This window comes from Schistocerca serialis, chromosome 7, assembly GCF_023864345.2.
Source record: "Schistocerca serialis cubense isolate TAMUIC-IGC-003099 chromosome 7, iqSchSeri2.2, whole genome shotgun sequence".
In the NCBI taxonomy this organism is placed as follows: Eukaryota; Metazoa; Arthropoda; class Insecta; order Orthoptera; family Acrididae; genus Schistocerca; species Schistocerca serialis.
The window spans coordinates 549,960,853-549,987,913 of NC_064644.1; the positions used below are offsets into that span (position 1 = coordinate 549,960,853).

A 27,061-nucleotide genomic window follows, 5' to 3' on the forward strand; every position below is an offset into this window, starting at 1 on the left:
TGTAGAAGTTTACTGATGTATGAAAAAAACTTTGATAGTTTGTAAACAGACACCAGTTTCATATTTGTATCTTACTTCTAGCCTGAGTTACCAATTTATGTAATCAGGGAAAGACTTTTCGGACACCCTGTATTTTCCACTATAATCATATTTTGTTCTGTACGTGCTACAACAAACTTTTCAGACAATGCTCCATTTCAAGTAGTTCCCGTGGTAGAGCGTACCATACTTTCCGCGCTCGCTCGCTGTTTGTTTGGCTTTTTCCGCATGACATTTCACGCACGAGCGGCCGCCTGGGACACAGGTGCGAAAGTCGTCCGCGTGGAGCGGTTGGCCAACATTCCGTGCCCAGCGGAGCGTGGAGTTCGGCACCTCGGCAACGCGTCACGTTTGTCGCTCTCGAAGCCTTCGGATTGACAGGCGCGCAACTCGTGTACAGGAGCGCCCGCGTCCGCCCGAAGCTGCTACGCCTCGCGGAGATCTCGCGCAGAGATCGCTCCTGGACCATCATTTTGCGCTCGGCCGAGTGTGCGCTAGCGGAATGCGCTCTGCGGCCGGTAGAGCGTGGCCGCATTTCTCGCACAGTCCGTAGTTCAGTCGCGAAGAGCAGTCTCACGTCTTGCGCTGGGGCTTCTACAGTGAGGTGTGAAAAGTCACGGGATACCTCCTAATATCTAATGGAACCTCCTTCCACCCGGCGCACTGCAGCAACTCGACGTGGCATGGTTTCAACAAGTCGTTGGAAGCCACCTACTGAAATGCTGAGCCCTGTTGCCTCTACAGCCGCCCATAAATGCGAAACTGTTGCCGGCGCAGGTTTTTGTGCACGACTTGACCTCTTGCTTATGTCCCACGTCGGGCCACCCGAGTGGCCAAATCGTTCGTTCACATTTTCCAGAATGTTCTTCACGGGGTCCCGAAATTCGCACCCAGAAAAGGTCGAGCAAAGGTCCTGTAATCTCTCGGTCCGATCTCCGCCCGGCAGGTAGGAGAGACGAAAGCCTTATTTTGCGACAATGTGTGGCAGCAAGAGTGTTGCCAGTAACACTGCTACAACGCGTCGCTGCCCAGGTCATATCCGTCTCAGTTATTGCCAATGATTTGCCCCGGTGCATGTACACTACTGGCCATTAAAATTGCTACACCACGAAGATGACGTACTACAGACGCGAAATTTAACCGACATGAAGAAGATCTATGATATGCAAACGATTAGCTTTTCAGAGCACTCACACAAGGCTGGCGCCGGTGGCGACACCTACAACCTGCTGACATGAGGAAAGTTTCCAACCGATTTCTCATACACAAACAGCACTTGACCGGCGTTACCTGGTGAAACGTTGTTGTGATGCCTCGCGTAAGGAGGAGAAATGCGTACCATCATGTTCCCGACTTTGATAAAGGTCGGATTGTAGCCTATCGCGATTGCGGTTTATCGTATCGCGACATTGCTGCTGGCGTTGGTCGAGATCCAATGACTGTTAGCAGAATATGGAATCGATGGTTTCAGGAGAGTAATACGCAACGACGTGCTGGATCCCAACGGCCTCGTATCACTAGCAGTCGAGATGACAGGCATCTTATCCGCATGGCTGTAACAGATCGTGCAGCCGCGTCTCGATCCCTGAGTCAACAGATGGGGACGTTTGCAAGACAGCAACCATCTGCACGAACAGTTCGACGACGTTTGCAGCAGTATGGACTATCAGCTTGGAGACCACGGCTGCGGTTACCCTTGACACTGCATCACAGACAGGAGCGCCTGCGATAGTGTACTCAACGACGAACCTGGGTGCTCGAACGGCAAAACGCCATTTTTTCGGATGAATCCAGGTTCTGTTTACAGCATTATGGTGGCCGCATCCGTGTTTGGCGACATCGCGGTGAACGCACATTGGAAGCGTGTATTCGTCATCGCCATACTGACGTATCACCCGGCGTGATGTTCTGGGGTGCCGTTGATTACACGTTTCGGTCACCTCTTGTTCGCATTGACGGCACTTTGAACAGTGGACGTTACATTTCAGATGTGTTGCGACCCGTGGCTCTACCCTTCATTCGATCCCTGCGAAACCCTACATTTCAGCAAGGTAATGCACGACCGCATGTTGCAGGTCCTGTACGGGCCTTTCTGGATACAGAAAATATTCGAGTGCTACCCTGGCCAGCGCATTCTCCAGATCTCTCACCAATTGAAAACGTCTGGTCAATGGTGGCTGAGCAACTGGCTCGTCACAATACGCCGGTCACTACTCTTGATGAACTGTGGTATAGCGTTGAAGCTGCATGGGCAGCTGTACCTGTACACGCCATCCAAGCTCTGTTTGACTCAATGCCCAGGCGTATCAAGGCCATTATTACGGCCAGAGGGGGTTGTTCTGGGTACTGATTTCTCAGGATCTATGCACCCAAATTGCGTGAAATGTAATCACATGTCCGTTTTACTATAATATATTTGTTCAATGAATACCCGTTTATCATCTGCATTTCTTCTTGGTGTAGTAATTTTAATGGCCAGTAGTGTTTAATATCCTGTTCACTGTTTGATGGTCTGGCAAGTCGATAACAAAATCATACCCTCGATTCATCTAGGAAACCACGAGACAGTGCAGTATAACTATTTTAAAACAAACGATGTTTTCATTCCGTTAACTTTTCATTACTGGCTACTAAACGCCTGTTATTTCCGCCAGCAGCACGACCATAGCGTCTTAACTCCACATGGTCCAGATAATGAGGTCACTGTGATACCTCCGTATGACGAGCCTGTAGTGGCCCGAGAGCTAGTTAATGGTCCAGAAAGCAAATCGTATCCAAATTGAACAAAGCCGCTGCTTGAATATTACGTGCAGATAAATCCCCATATTAAAGCACAGTTGCAGTTCGCCATTCACAATTAAGTGACTCCGGGTCCTTTTTAAAATGCACTGGACAGCGAAGGTGGGTTTCCTTCAGACTGTACGGCGCTGCTGGGTCATTGCCCCCATCTGTGCGCCACTTGGCAGTGGCTGGCGTAGCGTAGGGCACCAGCTAAGTACACCAGCCAGCCCACGGCCTCCCACGCTCCTCTGAGCACACAGTCATTCAGTAGGTGCTGCCAAGATCCATTCAGTGTTCAATTGCTCGCCTTTCTCAAAAGATCCTTCTCTGTACGTAACGTCAATGGAAGTACAAGTTATTCCATCATCTTTCGTCCGTGTATGCGGGACACCAGTATTTGCATCTTCCGGTATTTCGGCTGTCAACCGCACACCAATCTTGCGCCAACTGCCCTCCGCCGCTCTCACATCGGACCGTTCCGTGACGTATTTTTGATGAAATTCTTCCAATCCATTTGCGGCATACAGCAAACCAGTGCTTAACAGTATTGGTTAAAAACAGTCTTGGTTGCAATTTTAGTGCAGCCAAAGGGCATCGTCGAATACATGAGGCCAGCATCGCCTTCGTAAAACTCACTAAAAACTTTTCTGGGTGGACGCTTACTACCTGAGCCCCATCTTATTCTGTTACTCGCTCCTGTGAACGGGGACGCGTTATGCAGGCCTTGGAGTCACTCGCGTCCATCCAGAAAAGTTTTTACTGACTTTAACGAAGGCGATGTTGGCCTAGTGTATTCGACGATGCCCTTTGGCTACACTGTCTAAAGGATCGTTCTAAGAAATACCAAATTAAGATCGACCTGAAGATGCCTAAATAAGGCGAAACGCGTAGTTTAAAAACAAAAAACTAAAATTGCATCCAAGACTGTTTTTAACCAATACTATTTCTGATGACACTACAACGCACGCCTGAGGAACGCTCTGATGTGGGTGCTGGCGGAACAGACTGGCAGCACCAGGGTTCGACGCCCGGACCCCCTTACACCTCACCGAGGGGCTCCCAGTCACTTGCAGCGACATTCCTTCCCGAGGCACGGCCTTTGCCCACCAGTCGGGCTCTCGGCACGGAGTTTGCTGTCCAGCAGCTGTAAAGAACCAATTGGACATGAAACCGACACTTCACCTGAAGAGTAGCAAACTCGCCGAAACTTTGCGGCAAAAAAAAAGTCGCCGAGAAGGCGTGCAACTTTTAGAACGTATCTGACACTGAGCTTCTGAAACGCAAAAGTTAACTCTGTCCAAAGACGGACCATGTGGACGCCAACTTGCTTTTACTTTCCTAAAATATTTTCACAAATTTCTGCAGCGACGTAGAGGAGCTTAACTTACGTCGGAAGGTGAAGCACCAAAGCCACAGATTAAGTACGAGGGGCAAATGAGTTGCGGAAACAACTTTCGTGGATGGGCGTCATTTTAAATTATACTGTAAAAAAATTTCAAGCTAAAATGTGCGGACTTCTTCCCTCCAGCCTTCGATAAATACCACGGCTAAATTATACACAGCGCGGCCAGGCGGGCAGTGGGCACTAAAGGGGTGTTATTAATAGCCAGATTCTGGCAGGGGAAAACTTGGCCGGCGTCTCGATAAGCCGCTTTGTCGAGTCCGCTGAAGGCAACAACAGCGTAGCTGGTAGCAGCGTAGCCACAGCAGGTAGAGCACACCTCTTGGGTGCAATTCATGAGGCCGCCGCTACCATCACACTCTTACATTCTGTCTGTAGCGCTTTAATGAGCAATGCTTCAGACTTTGATCGTCAAGATTTTTCCCATTAAACATAAGTTGACATCAACACACACTATCACTAAAGCTAACGTTACTTTCAATAAAAATTTTCTGGGCTTACTACCGCATTGTCAATATGTATAACTACCGACGTTCCGGTCCCTGTTGCAAGTGGCCGAAACGTCGGTAGTTATACATATTGACAATGCGGTAGCAAGCCCAGAAAAATGTTGTTGAATGTCACAATGGCCGCGGAAGCCTGCGTCTATATCTAACGTCACTTGTTTTGCACGGAAAGTGTTCGCATCTCACGATATCTACCAGCAGGAAACACACGTTTTACAATATGGAGCACTTACCCAACAGAGAAGAAACAAAAACTTTGAGGTTCCCCGATGACATTGTACTTCCGTCACAGACAGGAAAGGACTTGGAAGAGCAGTTGAATGGAATGGACAGTGTCTTGAAAGAAGGATATAAGATAACATCAACAAAAGCAAAACGAGGATAATGGAATGTAGTCGAATTAAGTCGGGTGATGCTGAGGGAATTAGATTAGGAAATGAGACACTTCAAGTAGTAAAGGAGTTTTGCTGCTTGGGGAGCAAAATAACTGATGATGGACAAAGTAGAGAGGATATAAAATCTAGACTGGCAATGGCAAGGAAAGCGTTTCTGAAGAAGAGAAATTTGTTAACATCGAGTATAGATTTAAGTGTCAGGAAGTCGTTTCTGAAAGTATTTGTATCGAGTGTAGCGATGTATGGAAGTGACACATGGATGATAAATAGTTTGGACAAGAAGAGAATAGAAGCTTTCGAAATGTGGTGCTGCAGAAAAATGCTGAAGATTATATGGATAGATATAATTAATGAGGAGGTATTGAATAGAATTGGGGAGGAGTTTGTGGCACAACTTGACAAGAAGAAGGGATCGGTTGGTAGGACATGTTCTGAAGCTTTAAGGGATCACAAATTTAGCGTTGGAGGGCAGCGTGGAGGGTAAAAATCGTACAGGGAGATCAAGAGATGAATTCACTAAGCAGATTCAGAAGGATGTAGGTTGCAGTAAGTACTGGGAGATTAAGAAGCTTGCACAAGATAGAGTAGCATGGAGAGCTGCATCAAACCAGTCTCAGTACTGAAGACAACAACAACAACAACAACAACGACTACTACTACAACTACAACTACAACTACTACTACTACTACTACTACTACTACTACTACTACCACCACCGAACGGCAGTCTTACGAAAGACATTAAAATAATTTTGCATACCAGCGAACAGTAATTCAGAAAGCCGCACGACTTAATATGATTATAGAGTTAACATTCATACTGATCACGTCTTATAAAGGGTGTTTCAAAAAGAATATACTTACTTCGAACGTCTATATTTATTAGCTATAGGACGTACAGCTATAAAACTTGGGACGCACGCGCTGACGAATCTCTCAAGTTCAGATTACGTATGTTCCGCATTTGCTCCACCAGCGACACGAACAGATCACATCGCTAGTCGGATTCCTTCCATTCACGAGCAAGCATGTCCATCGTCATTAGTGTCATGGGATTACGGAGCCGGTTCTTCACCTGTTCCGAGTTATGTGGTAGTGCTGGTGGATAAACGTTGTCGTTAATGAAATCCCACAGGAATAAGTCACAAGGCGTCTTCTTGTGCCTTTGTCCCGCATTGGCGCAGGGTGGCCATGGTCATTAACGTCCACAAGGGCGGAATGTGAGTACTCCAACTGTCTGCGTGTACTGTTATTCATGTGAGAGTGAGCGGAAGTATTCTAAATGTTTGCGAATCGTATCCGGTATCCACCTAGTTGCATGCGGGAAACCGCCTCAAAACCACGTCCAGGCTGACCGGCACGCCCCCCTCGCCGTTAATCCGCTGGGCGGATCCAATTTGGATCCGGCGCACCTCCCTGTGCCGGAAGCGGTGCTTTAACTCGCACGGCTGTCCGACAGGGTGAGTACACAAACTCTGTTAAGAGGTGACGACAGGAAGGGCATCCTGCCATCCCCACATTAATTATGCTAAGCGTCTTCTAACCAAACTGCATGTCTACGGAGTATCGTCTCAGTTGTTCGACTGGATTCCTGATTTCCTATCAGGCAGGTCACATTTCGTAGTAACTGAGGGGAGGCCATCGAGTAATACAGAAGTACTATCTGGCGTTCCCCAAGGAAGTGTTATAGGCCCTCTGCTGTTCCTGATCTACAAACCGACACAGGAGACAATCTGAGCAGCCCTCTTCGATTGCTTGCAGATGATGCTGTCATTTACCGTCTTGTTAAGTCATCAGATGACTGTTCGGCGTGGGATCTGCACCAGATGGGACTGACGGACATCGAAAAAGTTCAAAGAAGAGCAGCACGTTTTGCACTATCGCAAAATAGGGGAGAGAGTGTAATGGATATGATTCGTGAATTGGGAAGGCAGTCATTAAAACAAAGGCGTTTTTCGTTGCAGCAGTAGCTTCTTGTGAAATTTCAATCACCAGCTTTCTCCTCCGAATGCGAAAATATTCTGGTGGCTCCCACCTACATAGCGAGAAATAATCATCATGATAAAATAAGAGAAATCAGAGCTCGCACGGAAAGATTTCAGTGCTCGTTTTCCCGCGCGCTGTTAAGAGACTGGAACCGTAGAGAAACAGCTTGATGGTGGTCCGATGAATCCTCTGCCACGCACTTAGTAATGGTGAATTGCAGAGTAATCATGTAGATGTAGAAGCACGCCCACCCCGTGAAGGTACCGGAAAAAGGCAGAAGGAAAACGACCAGGTGTGGCTGAATAAAAACTCAAAACACTTGCTAAATTACAAATTCAACAGTTTCTTCCGAAATTGGAAAATTAGAGTGATTTATTGTTAAATTTATTTTGATTGACACACACGAGAAGTGAAAAATTAGAAAATAGTACAGCAGTAAGAAGCTTCGATTCTGCTACATGTCGACATCAACGTAAATTTGAAACCAGGTGTTGATATCCTTTGCTTTATAATGGACAAATTTTTTAACAGAAGAAACGCGTCATTTCTAATGTACGTGGAACTTACCACCTTGAGGCACTGTGTAGTCAGGAGATGAATAATTAAATACGGCGGGGCACTTCGGAAAGGTGTGATGTGACGTCCAAGCTGTAGCACAACTGTTGCTAGGAAACTACGTTGCACTGTTGTTATTGTCGCTGGAGGAGTCTGCGCGTAAAAGCAGTGACTTCATGACGGTATTTTCCTCTCTGTATCTCAGTCTTGTGTAAAGCTAAACTATTCTTATATTTTGGATTTTTATTTCCTCTGTTTCGTGTAACAACAGAAGGCTCCAATTTGTTTCCCTTATTTACTTAGCTTATCATTACACTTTTCCTCGAAGATCAAATTTATGACTTTACACAAAATGTTTAATCGTGACGAGGAATAATTATTTCAGTTGTTGAGTTTGAATCGAAATAGCTACCGAGTGTGTTTCTCTTTGTTTATGTCAACAATGTTTATCCCATTCACAACTCTGCCTCCCCTAGCACCTACGCAATTGGCGTCTACTTAAGTTTACAAGTTCCTCGCTAATACTTATGGATTACGTCACCTGCGATGCGTATTTGCCTTTCTTTTTCACACATAGAACTTTTCGCGAAAGAAAATATGAGCTTTGTTTGCTGTTTTACGTGCAAAGCGACACTGCACACACCAGCATTATGCCTGAGAATGAACAGCCACAAATGCGGCAGCCTTTGATCGTGCGCACTTTGTACTAGTGTTAACTCCCTCCCCCACCTCTTCCATTAGATTGAATCATTACAACACGGAAGCAGAATTCTCAGCTAATAGCACCATTTGTATGTGCACCGTTCGGATTTTACGTGCAAAAACCTACAAAAAGCCACTTTTCTGGAAGGTATTTGAAACGCGTCACTTCTATGTTTTAAACTTGCACGAATCGGTTCAAACTTTGCACCAAGATAGGTAAAGGGATGAAGTCGAAACTAAATTTATTTATCCAATAACCTTTATCCGTTGTTGACATACGATGGTTTGAAGTCGACCTAAATGTGGCACGTAAAATTCATTCTTACGTGAACTGAATGGGCGAGAACGCTTTAAAGTGAATCAAATAAATAAAAAACTGCAGTCTTACCATGAAATTGAAAACTCGTTATCAAAAATATAGCTTCATTCGGATTTTACGTTAAGAGAAAACACCTTTTTTTACGTACGCCAGTTGGGAACTAGAATGAGATATGGTTCTGTCATAGTAGGAAAAAATGCGAATGTGTCCTGAGCGGCCGGCCGGTGTGGCCGAGCGGTTCTAGGCGCTTCAGTCTGGAACCGCGCGACCGCTACGGTATCAGGTTCGAATCCTGCCTCGGGCATGGATGTGTGTGATGTCCTTAGGTTAGTTAGGTTTAAGTAGTTCTAAGTTCAAGGGGACTGATGACCTCAACTGTTAAGTCCTATAGTGCTCAGAGCCGTTTGAACCATTTTTGTCTTGAGCGGAGTTAGGGATGTAAAAGAAAGGAATTTGCTTTTAGACTTATCTGGCAACACCAAAGACATTAAAATCAAAATATCTTGACATATTCACGCTTTTTTATAACCCCACCGCCTCAGCACAATGAGGTTTCCTAGGTGCAAGTTGTTGGCACACCTGGATCTTGCAACTATAGGCTTACACTCCTGATCCTGTGCCTAAAACCTAGTCATAGTAAACAATACATAATAACAAATGGCTGAAGGGCATACATGTAACAGATTTTTTTTTTAAAAAACCTCGGGAAGGAGAGAGAATTTCTGGGGATGGGTTTATTCCTGGTGGGACGCTGACAGTTTTTCCCGAGGATTCCTTTTCTCCGCCAAACCCACCACAGCGGTCGCGCGGTTCCAGACTGAAGCGCCTAGAACCGCTCGGCCACACCGCCGTCACGATCGACAACATTAATCACAAAAATGAGTGAAGAGTCAGTGCTTGGTCCTTCTACACTCTCGTCATCAACTCCACTAGGACTCGTTTGCTATAAACGAGGACTGTTAATTCAGAGTGTACTTAAATTGCAATCTGGCTAGCCCGGGAAAGGGAGGCGGGGCGTCTTCCAACAGCCAATGCATTACAAGCGTAAAGCAAGCCTCCGCTCCCAGCATCCTACCCCAGGGGCAAAGCAAACGTACGCAATCGGTAGTTTCTCTCCGGAAGTGGACCTGCTGCATATATATTGTCCGTTTCCTTGTACGAGGGCTGACCGCACCATCGACTTGACGAGATAGGTCCCAGTCAAAGGCGCAAATTGTGAGCGAGAAAAAAACAAGCGGTACATACTGTTTAATAATTAATGGAGATAGGTACGCGAGCTGACCTACGCCTCGTGTTCCCGTCTTCTGCCCCAAAAAGCAGCCTTTCCGTTGGTGCGAAACTGAACGTACGCTGTTGTCGCAGTGTCATTTCCGTAGCCTCATTACGTGCAAGAAGCAACGTACCAGGTGTACCGGTATGAAACGAGCGTTTTTTTGTGAAAGTGAAACACTAATTTTGAATTGAAAAGTAAAAACATTTTATTCAAAGTACTGACCACTGCTTTCTATACATTTTGACCACCTTTCTGGCAATTTGTGGACACCACGCCAATAGAAATGTTCGTCTTTTGAAGCAAACCAGACACCTAATTTTCGACTTCTTCGTAGGAATCGAAGTGTTCCTCAGCCAATGCGTGTCCCATTGAAGAAAACAAATGGTAGTCGAAAGGGGCCAAGTCTGGTGAATACGGCGGGTGGGGTAGCAGCTCCCAGCCAAGTGTTTTGATTGTATTCTGAACCAGTTTTGCTTTGTGTGCAGGCGCATTGTAGTGTAAAAAAATTACTTTGCCATGTCTTCTGGCCCATTCTGGTCTTTTTTCGATCAATGCATAGTTCAAATTGATCATTTGTTGTCTGTAGCGATTAGTGTTCACAGTTTCACCGGGTTTTAGAAGCTCATGATACACCACACCTTTCTGATCCCACCAAACACAGAGCATTGTCCTCTTGCCGAATCTATCTGGTTTTGCAGTCGATGATCCATTTTTCATCGCCAGTAATAATTCGATGCGAAACTGATTTTTTTTCATGTCTTTGAAGCAAAATTTGACAAATGGTTTTTCAGTTTTACATCTTTCATTCAATTCATATGGCACCCATTTTCCACAGTTTTGGATCTTTCCCATAGCTTTCAAACGGTCAGAAATTGTTTGCTGCGCAACATTTACGATTGATGCCATTTGCTTTTGACTCAAAGTATCATCTTCATCCAATATTGCCTGCAATTCGGCGTCTTCGAACTTTTTTGGTGGTCTTCCACGTTCTTCATTTCTTACATCAAAATCACTATTTATGAACCGTTGATACCATCTTTTGCATGTTGCTTCTGATAGATCATGATCACCATATGCCTCGACGAGCATTCGATGCGACTCTGCAGCACTTTTTTTCAAATGAAAACAAAAAATTAATGCCTCCCGCAAATCATCACTTTCTGGTACAAAATTCGACGCTGTTAACACGATGAAAACATATGATGATGTTTGTTCCATGACTTGATGTATACTAAATATCTTTGACAGATGTCATACCAACCAAACAAAAATAAAAATTAAGGCTCGTTCACAACAAATGTTCCCTATCGACACATTTGTATCTTAACGCTCATTTCATACCGGTTGAAACGTCCCCTTTGAACAATTATACATAACTGTGCTTAACCTGACACACAATATTTTGTTAGCGCAACGCAATCTGACTTTCAAAATTCCCTACAAAAGAATGGCCCTGACTAACATTAAACTATACCTTTCACAAATCACTTACCTCACAAAAATCTTCGCTGCACAAGCTACTGCAATACAGCGAGTGCCACTACTGCCAGCTAAATAAAAGATTCAAACTATGGAAGGCACTAACTACTGATAGGGATAGTTAGCAAATGAAAGATATTAATAGAGAACAAACAATGTATTTACCTTGATATCATCATGTATAAATATAGCAGTTCATGACAAATTACAAAACTCCGCCATCTCTCTCCCCACATCCACCACTGCTGGCGGCTCACCTCCAACTGCGCAACGCTACGCGCTGTTCACATCCAGCTGCCGCTGCCCAACACTACAATGGCAGACAACAATGCAAACTAGCCACAGACTGCACACAGCACAGCCAGTGATTTTCATACAGAGGTGGCGTTACCAATAAAAAAACCTAAACAGCCTACTTACACGGTATACCTGGTAAGCTGAAAAACTCAGTCCGATTTAGAGAGAAGAATTATCTACGTTCGTGCACGTAAAGCGGTGTAATACACGGAATGCTCTAGTGCCCTTGTGGAGAAACGTTTATTGAAAGACCGTCGAGGAAATCGCACAGCTGAACGTGCAACTGGATGCGACAGTGGAAGATCTATGGCGGTGCGTGAAGGCCGGCCGACGCGATACGGGGGAGCAGCTCACCGGCCACATAAATCAGCGGGAAGGCAATCCCGCACCTACCGCAACAGTGTGCTTGTGCTGTGTACTCGTGCGTGGAAGCGACGCAAACCAACGCTCTCGGCAACCGTAACAACTGTAGAGCACCGACAGGAGGAAAAGACTGGAACTGTTAGACGGTACAGCGACCTGGCTGGCGACCATTCACCTTTGCTGCTGTGACCATTCACCTTCGCTGCTGTCAGTTAGGTTCCTCCATAGGATGTGTGTGTGTGTGTGTGTGTGTGTGTGTGTGTGTGTGTGTGTCTGGCAGGAATCAGAAGTGACTGCTGCGAGAATGCAACGTTGTAGGGGCAGTGCAAGGCATTATAAGCAAAGCTGGTTATGAATCGATTATGAATTGGTGTTGGAAGAAAATATCCCCCAATCCACGATATTTTTTTAGCCTGTGGAAAACGGGTCTTCCAGCAACCTAATTCACACGCCTTGTTTCCCTGCTAGCCGCGTCTGCCAGCGACAAAGTACTTGGTCAAGACTTCAAAGTACATCCAAAGCGATATTTGTACTCCGAAATCCACCGTAGGCTACGTCTGTACCACTACTCTGCAATTGGCACTTAAGTCCCTGGAAGAGGGTTCATCGAACCGCCTTCAGACTCTTTGTTAACGGTCCCACTCTCGGACAGCCCATGGGCATAATGTACACTTAAATCTTTCCACACGAGCTCTGCTTTTTATTATTGTATTACGTGATCATTTCTCCTTATGTAGGTTGGCGTCAATAAAATACACTGATGTTTGGACAGCATGTTTCTGGATTAACAGCGATTCATATAAATTAACTTAATATTAAGAAAATAGTCTTAATCGCGTTTTTTATTTATTTAGTGCCGACCGTTATCAACCCATCGCAGGGGCCATCTTCACGGCGGACATATGGTCGACTGCTCGTGGCGTCAGGTCTACCAAGGCTGTCACACCTTGGTAGACGTGGCGCTAGGTTGCTAAACCTGTGTCGCAAGAAGTAGTGTGTTTCCTGATTCTTACTGGACCATAATTGATCAGCAGTCTTCATAGGGGGCGTGCAACCTGTCGTCGATATGAAGCTGGACGAGTTCCGTGACGTCATAGCGTGGAAGTTCACGTTGTGGACCCCCGGTTTCCATTAATTTAACGTTTAGTGGTCTCATGTGATTTATATAAAACACGATGTGTCGTTAATATTCAGCTTTTATTTTGGCGTCTCGTAGTGATGTCAAATTACAATCGATTCCAGTGTGCGATTATTTCAACCGCAAATGTTATCGAACAGGGGAAATCGCCTATTGTGGCATTAGTCTAAACGAACAGTGTGTCTGGAAACGCACTACAACGGCGGAATAGGTGCCAGTTTCTCCTGTCATTAGTCCTGCTGCCGCCCCACCTCATAGGCGCACTTCCCTACGGCCGTTCACCTGCCATCCGTTTAGGTGGACTCGTTAAAACACAGACAGTATGCAAATGAACGCCACGGGCACAATTCCGGCGCGTATGAGCAGCGTGCCTACACTCCAGAGTTTGAGTGCTTTCGCTGGTAACTCCCCCCACTTCCTGCCATTTCCGTAAGCTGAGGTCGTGAACCCGCCGCGGGCAATTCACCCCGTCCACTTTCTCGAACACTCAAAAGTGACTCAGGCTCGATATCACTCTGCATTCTTCCGCTGCTTCTTACTAAGAGGCTTTGTTAGTTTGGAACAGCAGCTCCCAGTCATCTCTTTAAGGTTCACATCAGCCAAGGGCCTGAAATCGAGAGGACCGTGCTTCAAAATTCCCGTCCGGCAATCAGATGTAGTTTCTCCGTGGTGTTGCTACATCGATTAAGGCAAATGCCAGGTTGGTTCCTTCGAAATGCGTGCGGCCGGTTTCCTTTGCCGGCATTCCTGAAGCCCAGTCCGAGCTGGTGCTCAGTGGTTAATAGCCCGGTCGTCGACGGGACGTAAAGCCTTAGTCTCCCTTCTTTTGTTCCGGAGATCACAACAGGCAACGCGCAGTTGAAAGCCAGACGACTTCGGATGCTACGGCAGGTGTAGCAACTATAAAAATAAAATCGGCAACATTTCGCGAATAATAACTATTTCAACACTCAGCCACAGAATTGTAAAATAACATGTATCAGCTGACTAACATAGCCCTCAGAATTACATGCTCCGTGGCTTAATATTTATTGTGAACGAAATAGTCTAGAAAGAGAGAGAGAATTAGACTATCACGCTATGTAACATTTGACTTCTACATGTCTTAAGTGTAGTAATATCCTCCATATAAGCAGATGCTGTAAATTCGGACGATTCTTCACTACAATACCCCAACAATTATGTTATAAACTGGAGTACGTGTCGATGGAACGAAAAACGGATCTAAAGTAATTTATGTGAAAACCCCAAAAACATTTTAAATAAAACAAATTTTAGTAACATTCAACATTTTCATTCTTCATGTCACCTTAGCGAGGAACGATAGACCAGTTTGTTGATGGCGTCACTGTAGAATCTTTGTTGACAAAGCCACACTATCACCTGCACTTGCACCGCTTCTTCGCTATCAAAGTGAAGTCTTCGAAGCTGTTCTTCAAGCTTTGGAAACAGATGAAAATCGGATAGGGCCAAGTCTGGGCTGTATAGAGTACGATCGATGACAGTGAACTGAAGACGTCGGATTGTTGGAGTTGACGCAGCCCTCGTGTGTGGCGTGGCTTTGTCATGCTGAAGTAGAGGCTATTCCGTGTATGGACAAACTATTCGAATCCATGCTTTCAGTTCTGCGAGGGTCTCGCAGTATCTTGCAGAGTTTATGGTGGTGCGTTTACGCATAAATTCCAGATTCACAATACCTTGAACGGCCTTAAACACTGAGCATAACTTTGCCTGCTGATGGCATGGGCTTGAATTTTTTTTCACGTCGATCATCCTTTGTTGCGTAACTCCATTGACGTTCTCTTGTTTGCGGAGTAAAAATTGCAAACTCGGCCTTCAACACCTGTCACAATGTTCATAAGCAACCCACCAACCTTACACTCCAAGCGCAAAAGAAATTGTTGACAGATGTATATATTCTGTATTTCATGTCACACAATTCCCGCAAATGAGCATTCGAGGTATCCGCCGCGCACACAGTTTTTTTTTTATATCGCTGTTCTGCGACGGTGGCCCGTATACACTCTCGAGATGCCCCACACTTAAACAAAGAGCTGTGTCTATGTTACTCGACAACTGTCGCCGATCAACTCCATCAACCCGATTCCGATGAGATTTGCCGTAGGAAGTCGTCCACACCGAGCTCTCTCTCTCTCTCTCTCTCTCTCTCTCTCTCACACACACACACACACACACACACACACACACACACACACACATTGAGGTTAGCACCACCGTTCCGTTCACCAATCCGTGTCGCACATTACTGCTGTCAATAGAATCATCAGCGTACACAGCTTTCATTGTCCTATGGATTTCAACTGGAGACACGTTTTTCGCGGTTAGAAACTCGATTATAGCATGATGTTTCTCATACGCCGACATAGTTACTTTACACACCGCCATCTTATATGCTACAATCCGGAGCCCTCCAGCGGCATAAGGTTGCAACTGCAATCAACAAAGCGGGAAAATCGACTCAGTAATATGCACATGTAACACCCAACCGATATTGAGAACAGAATAAAAATTCAGAGGCATTACTTTTCAGCACGTCCTTCTAATACGAGGGTGGTTTGAAAAGTTCCCGGAATCACCACGAGAGGTCAGCGCTAGCGCAACGAGTTGTTCACGTGATATTCATTGGACTGCTGCCTGTAAACACGTGCCACGTCAGTGCTCTTGGAAGACAGCTGTGGCAGTGACGTAGCTCTGTTGTTGTTCCCGCGAAGAGATTTGCGAAGACGGAAAAAACCGAGATTCGAGCAGTGATTAAGTACTTCGTAAACAAAGGGATGAAAGCGAAAGACATTCATGCCCATTTACAGAATACACTGGGAGGGAGGGGGGGGGGGGGGGGGCGCTCTGCTCCTTCATATTCAACTGTTTCCAAATGGATAAATGAATTTCAATTTGGTCGGGAGAGCTTAGATGATGATCCAAGCAGTGGTCGGCCAAGATGTGTCACTACTCCAGAAATCGTTGCTATAGTGCACAAAATGGTCATGGAGGATAGCCCATTGAAAGTGCTTGAAATTGCTCACGATTGCCAGATGTCATCCGAAAGGGTACATCACTTTTTAACTGAAGAATTAGAAATGAAAAAATTATCAGCAAAGATTACCAATATAGATGTGTTTCTGGCAACATAATGACGCTGGATCAAAAACGCATGAGAATGGACATATCGGAACAATGTTTGGCCCGTTTTAGGAGAAACGGACAAGATTTTTTGCCCCGATTTGTGAGCACTGATGAAACTTGGGTGCACTACTATACCCTAGAGACAAAACAACAGTCAAAGCAGTGGAAACATGCCGATTGTCCGCCACCAAATAAATCAAAGAAAATTCCTTCGGCGGGAAAGGTCATGGCATTAGTGTTCTGGGATGTGAAGGGGATTATATTTGTAGATTATCTCCCCACTGGACAAACAGCTACTGGAGAATATCATGGGAACCTCTTGGAAAAACTGCAACAAAAGATACGCGAAAAAGGAAAGATTTAAGGAAAAATGTCATCTTCCACCAGGACAATGCGCGCCCGCACACGTGTCGTCGTCATGGCAAAATTACACGAAGTAAGGTATGAATTTTTGCCACACCCACCTTATTCACGTGATATGACACCCTCACACTTCCATCTCTTCCCAAAACTGAAAATTTTTCTTGGTGGACGAAGATTCACTTCAAACGAAGAATTGATAGCCGGAGTCTACAACTATTTTGGAGGCCTGGAGGAAACTCATTTACGAGATGGGATCAAGGTACTGGAACATCGTTGGACCAAGTGTATTAATCTACAAGGAGACTACATTGAAAAATAAAAAAAAAGTTTCAGCGATGTAAACACTTTTTTTCTATTCTGTTCCGAGTACTTTTCAAACCGCCCTCGGATAATCACCTTTTCTCTAGCTTGTGGGGCGCCTTTGATTCTATGTCACTAAAGAATCAGTGGACGTCAAAGGCACTAGAGAAGCCACAGAAGATACAGAGACGAACAAAAGCATTATCATCACTCCCAATCGAGAGAACTCCCATCGAGAGAACTCCCATCGAGAGAACTCCCATCGAGAGAACTCCCATCGAGAGAACTCCCATCGAGAGAACTCCCATCGAGAGAACTCCCATCGAGAGAACTCCCATCGAGAGAACTCCCATCGAGAGAACTCCCATCGAGAGAACTCCCATCGAGAGAACTCCCATCGAGAGAACTGCCATCGAGAGAACTGCCATCGAGAGAACTCCCATCGAGAGAACTCCCATCGAGAGAACTCCCATCGAGAGAACTCCCATCGAGAGAACTCCCATCGAGAGAACTCCCATCGAGAGAACTCCCATCGAGAGAACTCCCATCGAGAGAACTCCCATCGAGAGAACTCCCATCGAGAGAACTCCCATCGAGAGAACTCCCATCGAGAGAACTCCCATCGAGAGAACTCCCATCGAGAGAACTCCCATCGAGAGAACTCCCATCGAGAGAACTCCCATCGAGAGAACTCCCATCGAGAGAACTCCCATCGAGAGAACTCCCATCGAGAGAACTCCCATCGAGAGAACTCCCATCGAGAGAACTCCCATCGAGAGAACTCCCATCGAGAGAACTCCCATCGAGAGAACTCCCATCGAGAGAACTCCCATCGAGAGAACTCCCATCGAGAGAACTCCCATCGAGAGAACTGCCATCGAGAGAACTGCCATCGAGAGAACTCCCATCGAGAGAACTCCCATCGAGAGAACTCCCATCGAGAGAACTCCCATCGAGAGAACTCCCATCGAGAGAACTCCCATCGAGAGAACTCCCATCGAGAGAACTCCCATCGAGAGAAATCCCATCGAGAGAACTGAACTCCCATCGAGAGAAATCCCATCGAGAGAACTCCCATCGAGAGAACTCCCATCGAGAGAACTCCCATCTAGAGAACGAATGTCGCTTGGCGTTGTTACTGGCACCTTCACAAGGTAAGGAAGGTACGCAAGTGAAGCAGAGAAGAATGAGGAATCGTTCTAGGGACGAATCGGTAGGACGAATCCCGTTTCCTGTTCAACAGGTCGATAGTCCAGATACACTTTCAATCTAACGTCTGCCAAATGCACATGCACTGCACAACGGACACAAGCTGGCGCGGCGCAGCAGTGTGCTATGGGTCTTCCTTGGCACCTGTGGTGGCAATCAATAGCACCGTGACAGCTGTGGACTCCGTGAACATGGTTGCAGAGAACATGCATCATTTTACGCTTGCTGCATTCGCCTATGAAGATGCAACATCCAAGAGGACAACTAACTGTCCACGTCACAAGGGCAGGATCGTGCTAGAGGAGAAGGACAGTGAACTCACGTGACTTCCCGAAAAACCAAAGCCGCCTGGTCTAAACTTGGGAACACGTCTGGGACGCTACCGGACGCCAGACAGTGTTACCAACTTCGTGGATTTTCCACTAAAACTTCTAGTGTCTGGTGGATTTTATAGTGGTTAAGCAGAATTCCGTTTCAGTTGCTGAAAATGCGATCTCTCGACCACTATTTACACTACTGGCCATTAAAATTGCTAAACCACGAAGATGATGTGCTACAGACGCGAAATTTAACAGACACGAAGAAGATGCTGTGATATGCAAATGATTAGCTTTTCAGAGCATTCACACAAGGTTGGCGCTGGTGGCGACACCTACGACGTGTTGACATGAGGAAAGTTTCCAACCGATTTCTCATACACAAACAGCAGTTGACCGGCGTTGCCTGGTGAAACGTTGTTGTGATGCTTCATGTAAGGAGGAGAAATGCGTACCATTATGTTTCCGACTTTGATAAGGTCGGATTGTAGCCAATTGCAATTGCTGTTTATCGTATCGCGACATTGCTGCTCGCGTTGGTCGAGATCCAATGACTGTTAGCAGAATATGGAATCGGTGGGTTCAGGAGGGTAATACGGAACGCCGTGCTGCATCCCAACGGCCTTGTATCACTAGCAGTCGAGATGACAGGCATCTTATCCGCATGGCTGTAACGGATTGTGCAGCCACGTCTCGATCCCTGAATCAACAGATGTGGACGTCTGCAAGACAACAACCATCTGCACAAACAGAAGACGTTTGCGGCAGCATGGAGTATCAGCTCGGAGACCAAGGCTGGGGTTACCCTTGACACTGCATCACAGACAGGAGTGCCTGCGATGGTGTACTCAACGACGAACCTGGGTGCACGAATGGCAAAATGTCATTTTTTCGGATGAATCCAGGTTCTGTCTACAGCATCATGATGGTCGCATCCGTGTTTGGTGACATTGCGGTGAACGCACATTGGAAGCGTGTATTCGTCATCGCCATACTGGCGTATCTACCGGCGTGATGGTATGGGGTGTCATTGGTTACACGTCTCGGTCACCTCTTGTTCGCATTGACGGCACTTTGTACAGTGGACGTTACAATTCAGATATGTTACGACACGTGGCTCTACCCTTCATTCGATCCCTGGGAAACCCTACATTTCAGCAGGATAATGCACGACCGCATGTTGCAGGTCCTTAGTGGGTCTTTCTGGATACAGAAAATGTTCGACTGCTGCGCTGGCCAGCACATTCTCCAGATCTCTCACCAATTGAAAACGTCTGGTCAATGGTGGCCGAGCAACTGGCTTGTCACAATACGCCAGTCACTACTCTTGATGAATTATGGTATCGTGTTGAAGCTGCATGGGCAGCTGTACCTGTACACGCCATCCAAGCTCTGTTTGACTCAATGCACAGGCGTATCAAGGCCGTTATTACGGCCAGAGGTGGTTGTTCTGGGTACTGATTTCTCAGTATCTATGCACCCAAATTGCGTGAAAATGAAATCACATGTCAGTTCCAGTATAATATATTTGTCCAATGAATACTCATTTATCGTCCACATTTCTTCTTGGTGTAGCAATTTTAATGGCCAGTAGCGCATATGTTTCGAAACATGTTATTTCTATTTTCTTTGTTTGAAGAGTATTTAACTATTACTGCGAAAACAACTGAGGCATTACAATGTGACATCAAACGAACCATCACAGTCGATAGACTACATGCGGGGATTCCCTGATAAATGAGCAGTGTTTAGTAGCACCTAGTTATAGTTCATTTCACGAGCTAAGGCGGCTTGCGCGGGTACACATAGTACAGCAACCGGTGCTCACTTAATTTATTGTCGCTTCGAATAATCACTGAGCGCTTGTTGGCTCACGCAGGATGCTTCACGTCATATCCTCAGAAAAGGTAACTCTATGGTCGTCTTTCGACGGGGCACTATACAACTGTGATTCTCAGTGTATGGCATTATTTCACTGCTTCATAACTATGCCGAAACCGCAATACACGCAAGATTCTTGGTTTCAAGACCCAAATTTAAAAGATTGGCTTCAAGTTGCTAAAAGTACTTCGGACCAGTTAACGAAGTGCAAATTTTGGGGTACAGTTTTAAGGAGTCACTATGGATATTTGAAGTCTCATGGGATGTCAAAGAACCATATAAAATTGAAAAGGTAAGCAATCTTTTTTAATTGATAACTCATTCATTGATGGGTTTTATATCTTTGACCACTCGTTGATTAAGTAAATTGATGCAGGTTGTAACTATGCAGCCTAAAATTGCTTTTAAGTCAGAGGCCATTGGGAATAAAAAAAAGAAGGAAGCAGCAAAACTTGCATTATTCACAGCTATGCATACTATTATACGTGTAGTCGACCATCTGGGAGAGGTAATTGATCACAGTCACGAAAAAAATGATATCGAAAAAGTTCAGCTGCACCCAACTAAGTGCACCTCAGTTATAAAAAATGTGGAAGCACCGCATTTCACTGACATTCTAAAACAAGATTGGAAAGATCAACCATTTAGCTTATTAACTGATGAATCTACTGATATCGCTGTACATAAGTATGTGGGATTGATTATAGTTAATTACAGTAAATTACACCAAAAATAGTATCTACATACCTTGACCTTGCTGAACTGTCGAGAGTAATGCTGAAACTATTGTCTCTGCTATAAAGAAGACACTTCAACGATTCGATTTGTGACTTGAAAATTTAGTGGACATTGGTACAGATAATGCCTCTGTCATGGTTAGAGTACATAATAGAGTATTTACGAAATTGAAAGAAGAGGTACCACACCTGATTTTAGTACACTGCTTGTGCCCTTCCTTGCAACTGCCTGTTTCAGCTGCTGCAAAAGAATTTTTACCGAGAAATTTGGAGTTTTTAATTAAAGCAACACATTATTGGTTAGTCGCTCCTCTTCCAATCTCTTTATAAGGGGGTATACAAAACCATCAACGATAGACGGAATCACACATTTTCCCGTAGTTCAAGTAAGCGTAAGGTGTCACATGGCAGAGTTGTTGGACGTTACGTATAAAAACGAGATTAATTACGTATGTATTTCATTTTTATATCCAGTATTAATTGAAATAAACAGAGTCAGTAAAATTTTCGAGGTTACGTTACCTGCAAATAAAGTTAGTATTTTTCCTCAAAATATTGGCGATTTCTTCGATCGAAGCTATTACCTGGGATTCCGCTTTGAAAAGCAGTTGCTTGGAATGAGAGAAAAAGGATTATGACGGGAAGACGACAAAATGTTGCGTAATTGGTGCATAACATTTATAGTACGTCTGATCGAAGAAATAAAAAACAGGTTACCAGAAAATTTTACGTTGATGAAAAAGATTTCCGGAGTAACTGTTGAACAGGCACTTAATCACAACAAAGAAAATCTAACTGATACAATGACTCAGTTCAATAAAAGTGTAGAATTTATAGCAAGAATGGATGATCAGTGACGACAATTCATTTGTTTAACTGAAATGAGACCAAAGATACAAACAAATTTTGCAATGAAGTATTTCATTTCAAAGATACTGAAGGGAAATCCAGATCTGAGGAATTAGCGACTTTTGTGAATACTCTCCCAATACTGCCTCATTCCAATGCAGATCTTGAGAGCGTATTTAGTAGTATGAATACAAAAAAAAAAAAAAAAAAAAAAAAAAAAGAAAATAACAAGCAGAGGACTAGAGTGAAGTTAAATCTTTCAATTGCTACACTGTATCAAGAATACGCTGTGGTTTGAGGTTGGAAGGCAAATGCTGCAACGAATATGAAATTCCAATAAACGATGTACAAATCGGTACCCAAGAATTGTATCAATCTAAAACCGACGACGATGACGATGATGATGATGATGAAGACAAAAATGACTCATCTGAAGAAGACGAATTCATTTAAACAATTAGAAGTTGTTATAGAACTTCTTGTATATTGGTGACCTTGACCTGCTAATTTACTTATTGTATGTTAATTAATGATTGTAAATATTTTATTACTTAATGATAAAGGAAACTGAAATTTTAGCGATGATGGGAGTAGGAACATTTTTTTAGTAGTTTTCTGGTGGTTTTTGGACTTGGAACTGGTGGGGAGTTCACTTTAACTGTTGGCAATACTGGCGCCAGCTCCGCGCCTCCAAACCACCGCTTTGTAATCTGCGGGCATTGCGCATTCTGTGCGTAGACATCTGATGGCACACATCTCCTAAAAGCTACCAAGGACTCGTGTAGTACGTACCACGCGCTGTATTGCGTGGTCCAACAACGCAATTAAGAACGATGGCATAATTATTTGGCTAATCAGTGCATTATTGCATCGGTGTATTATTGTGTGTGGGACACAGAAAGAAATGTGGCGCGCAACGCACTGCGCAACGAGGTAAACGATCAGAACTGTTTGCGATAGGGCTTCCTGTTGAACCGTTTAATAACTTTCACAGAAATCGCTAGGCACCGTTCTTCAGAATATGGTTTCTACTAATTACTTTACATATGCTGCGACAAGGAAGCCGTCTTGTGAGAGCGTCGTGTTGGGAACCCGGCATTGGTTCCGATTTATCTGTGCCAACGATCCGCGAACATGGACATCGGTGTAAAATGTAGCATCGTCTGTTTTTAGTCACTAGATACAGAAACAATGACTATTTTATACAAGCACAAGATAATTTACTGTTATGTACAACAAATGCATCTCCAAACAAAAAATATGTTGCGCTGACTGAGTGCTCGAGTTGCTGCTTGCAAAAGAAGAGTGTGAAAAGTATCAAGGAACAGGTATCTTTGGAAGACTATCTAAACTGATAACAGATTTTATACAACAGCATTTTATAGCTCTCAACATTAAAATCCATGACACAGCAATATTGCTCTCCTTTGATGTAAAAAGTATGTTGAGTTGAATCCCTGTTAATGAAACCATAAAAATAATTGAAGACAACCTGAAAACACACAACCAGCTACCTCATGAACACACAAATGAAACCATAAAATTATTACAGTTAATAACACAACAAAATTATTTTAAATTCAATCAAGATTACTGCATACAAGAAGAAGATTTACCCATGGGTTCACCTATCTCAGGAACATTAGCTAACACTCTCATCAATCATATAGAAAAACTAATACAGGGTGGCGCAGGGAACGCGAAATTTTGAACGTTACAGTTGGCAGCACTGTAGCGCGGCAGATGTTCGAAACTTTGCACAATTGATGTGAACGCATTGCCATTTAGTAATCATGGAGAATTGGACTGGTGCGGAACGTGCAGTACCTGTGAGAGCGTTTTACAAAAATGGTGATAGTGCGACTGCCGCGCAAAGAACATTTCGACAGCATTACCAGCTTGGACGTCATGGACGTGTCCCATCTGCGCATGCGATTACAACGTGGGTGCGTAATTTTGAAGAAACAGGATCTGCCTTGAAAAAGAAACCTCCAGGTGGCATTCCAACGATACGTACCCCAGAGAACATTGTAGCTGCTAGAGCTGCAATCGAGAGAAGTCCTCGCCGCTCCGTTCGATAGAATGCATCTTCGCTAGGGATTAAGCGACGAAGTTTACAAAGAATACTGCACGAATTAGACTTACATCCCTATAAGTTGCAGATTGTGCAACACTTACATGAACGAGACCCTGCGTCACGTATGGAGTTTAGTAGCCAGATATTGGCTAAAATCAACGAGGACGCGAATTTCCTTAGTAACTTATGGATATCAGACGAAGCCCATTTCCACCCGAACGGACTAGTGAACAAACTGAATTTTCGTTATTGTGCACAGAGGACAAGCCTTGTGAGTTTCACCAGCGACCACTACATAGCGCCAAGGTCACACAATATGGTGTGATTTATCATGTCATGGTGTTATCGGCCCTTATTTTTTTGAACGTGAGGATGGTAGTGCAGTGACAGTAACATCCGCTCGATATGTTGAAATGCTTCAAACATTCTTTACACCGAGACTGTACGAGCTTAATCTTAACGTCGAAAACATGTGATTTCAGCAGGACGGAGCCACGTCACACACTGCTCGACAATCGATGGCAGCAGTTCGTCAATTGTTTGGAAGACGCATTATTTCACGTAACGGTGACATTGCATGGCCTGCGAGATCCCCTGATCTTAGTGTGTGCGACTTCTTCCTGTGAGGATATCTTAAAGGCAAGGTGTACCGTACACGACCTGCAACAATCCATGAACTGAAGGAGAACATTGAAAGCGAAATCACTGCAATTCCCCAAGATTTGCTACACCGCACATTCCAGAGTTTTCATAACAGGCTGTTAGAGTGTGAACGCCGAATGGGAGCACATCTTTCCGATGTCATCTTTAAAAAGTAAAGAGACACTTTTGGACATTTTGATTGTAAAGACATACTGAATACATTCACTTTCGTTAATAAATTACTAGTTTTATAAATTTATTCATGGAAATGACGTTATTTCGAAATTTCCAGTTTCCCTGCGCCGCCCTGTGTTTGAAGACATAATAACAAAGTAAAGCTACAACGTCATCTGCTGGTACGGATACATGGATGACATAGTATGCATGGCAGGATGAACCGAAAAACAGAATACAGCAACTACACAAAGACATAAATACTGTACACAAAACGTTCACAATAGAAGAAGAACATGAAAACACTCAACTTTTTAGACATAACCATAAGAAAAGAATAATAAACACACATTCGACACATACAGAAAACTCACAACAAGTGACATTATCTTAAATGAAATTTCAAACCACCCACAGAACCACAAACAAGGAGCAGTCAGATACATGTTAAACAGGATCCCCCTAAACACTTCCAATTACCAAAAAGAGTTAGCCATTATAAAACAAATAGATGAACTAAAAAAAAAATAAAGGGACAAATAACGAAGAAAACTAACCAAAGCACACTAACTTGTACAACTTGCACTACAACCAAAAAATGGCATACAATGACCTACCACAACAAGTGCACTCATGAAATAGGAAACATATTCAAAAAATAAGACAGACGTTGCTTACAAAACAAATATTTGCATACAAAAGCACATCCCAAAACTAAAATCAAAACTAGACAGATACCAACAATGTGGTATCTATCAGCTCAGTTGCAGAGATTGCTAGAAGATATACATTGGAATGACTAGCAGGACATTTGACACAAGACATGAAGAACACATCAGAGCATTCAAGTATGGTACTTCAAAATTTGCAGATCATCTGAAAGTAGAACACCGAAGACCAAGCAATATTGAAAACGATGTGATCATCATAAAAATCAGTAAAGACAGACCCTCCTTCCTTTCCAAGAAAATTTCCACACATGAAAAGCATTAACACAAAATAAACAGTGGCTCAATGACCTGATAAATATTGGAAACCAGACTATATATAGAATAATTGATGAAATCACATGAAAAAGAGCCTTTTCCATCCTTCACCCCACCCCCCCACCCCCAACTCACAGTTTCATTTCACCTCTTGCTCCTCACCTTCTCCTATAACCCACACTCCATCATACTGCTGTATACTCGTGTCCACTGATCATGGTTTTTCTCCCAAAAACTCTCCATCGCTATTCGTTTTCTACTCTTACACAGTATATAAATACACAGGAACATACTTAAATAGAATTACACACATACAATAATCTAATTTAAAAAAGAATATTTGTAGGTCAAAGACAAAGTAGTGGAAAGGATATGTTGGCAACACTACAAAACACAAGCATCAACACATACTTGAAGTACGAAAACAACTAGAAGAGTGTGGTGTGCATAAAAGTGTGTTGTGAGAAACGCATAGCGCTGCAGAACATCTAAAAATTAGACCAAAATTATCAGCGTCTAACACAGAGAAACAACGATGTGCCAGCAGACGGCATTTCCCGATGTAAGCATGAAAGCAGCCGAAAAATCTTCGTACGTACGAACCAACCTATTCCTAACGAACTGTTTTTCGATCTAAAATGCAAATCAAAATGTAAATAAACTTAATTACAGACCACTGATGATGCTTTACCTCAATAAAGCGAAACGCGTCTGCTGAAAAAAAATCACGCATTTTTGTAGTTGCAACGACGGATCAAAAATACCTTCATGAATTATAAAGCAACTGCGGACACTATGGCCATACAAATGAAGAATTTAAGTTCTGAACGATCGTAAGAAGGTGTCCCGTAACTTAGGCCTGTCTCAGGAGGGAGGTGAGATGTGGGGCTGATACTTCAGAAGGGGAACACTGACTGCAAAGGTCACCTAGGGCGGTCAACACACTCGTCACAGGAGTATTTTTAAATTTACAGACATGGGCCGGGCCGCCAGCCGGTGAGGGTTTATTTATTTAGGGACGACCAGGCCAGGCCACTAGGCGGTGTGTGATATGGTGGGGTGCGGGGGATGGCGCAGACCATAACGGCACAGGCGAGTCCCTTCCATTAGCCAGTCGCTTGCGGTCTGCTCATTATCCAGACTTCCG

The 27,061-nt window shown here is 44.2% G+C and overlaps 1 protein-coding gene across 1 annotated transcript; it reads left to right on the plus strand.

Moving 5' to 3' along the window:
• Positions 1–17,171: 17,171 nt before the first annotated feature.
• Positions 17,172–18,200, plus strand: LOC126413239 (uncharacterized). Its single transcript, XM_050083138.1, has one exon. It carries the CDS (start codon positions 17,172–17,174, stop codon positions 18,198–18,200), a length of 1,029 nt encoding a protein of 342 aa, XP_049939095.1.
• Positions 18,201–27,061: the final 8,861 nt, after the last annotated feature.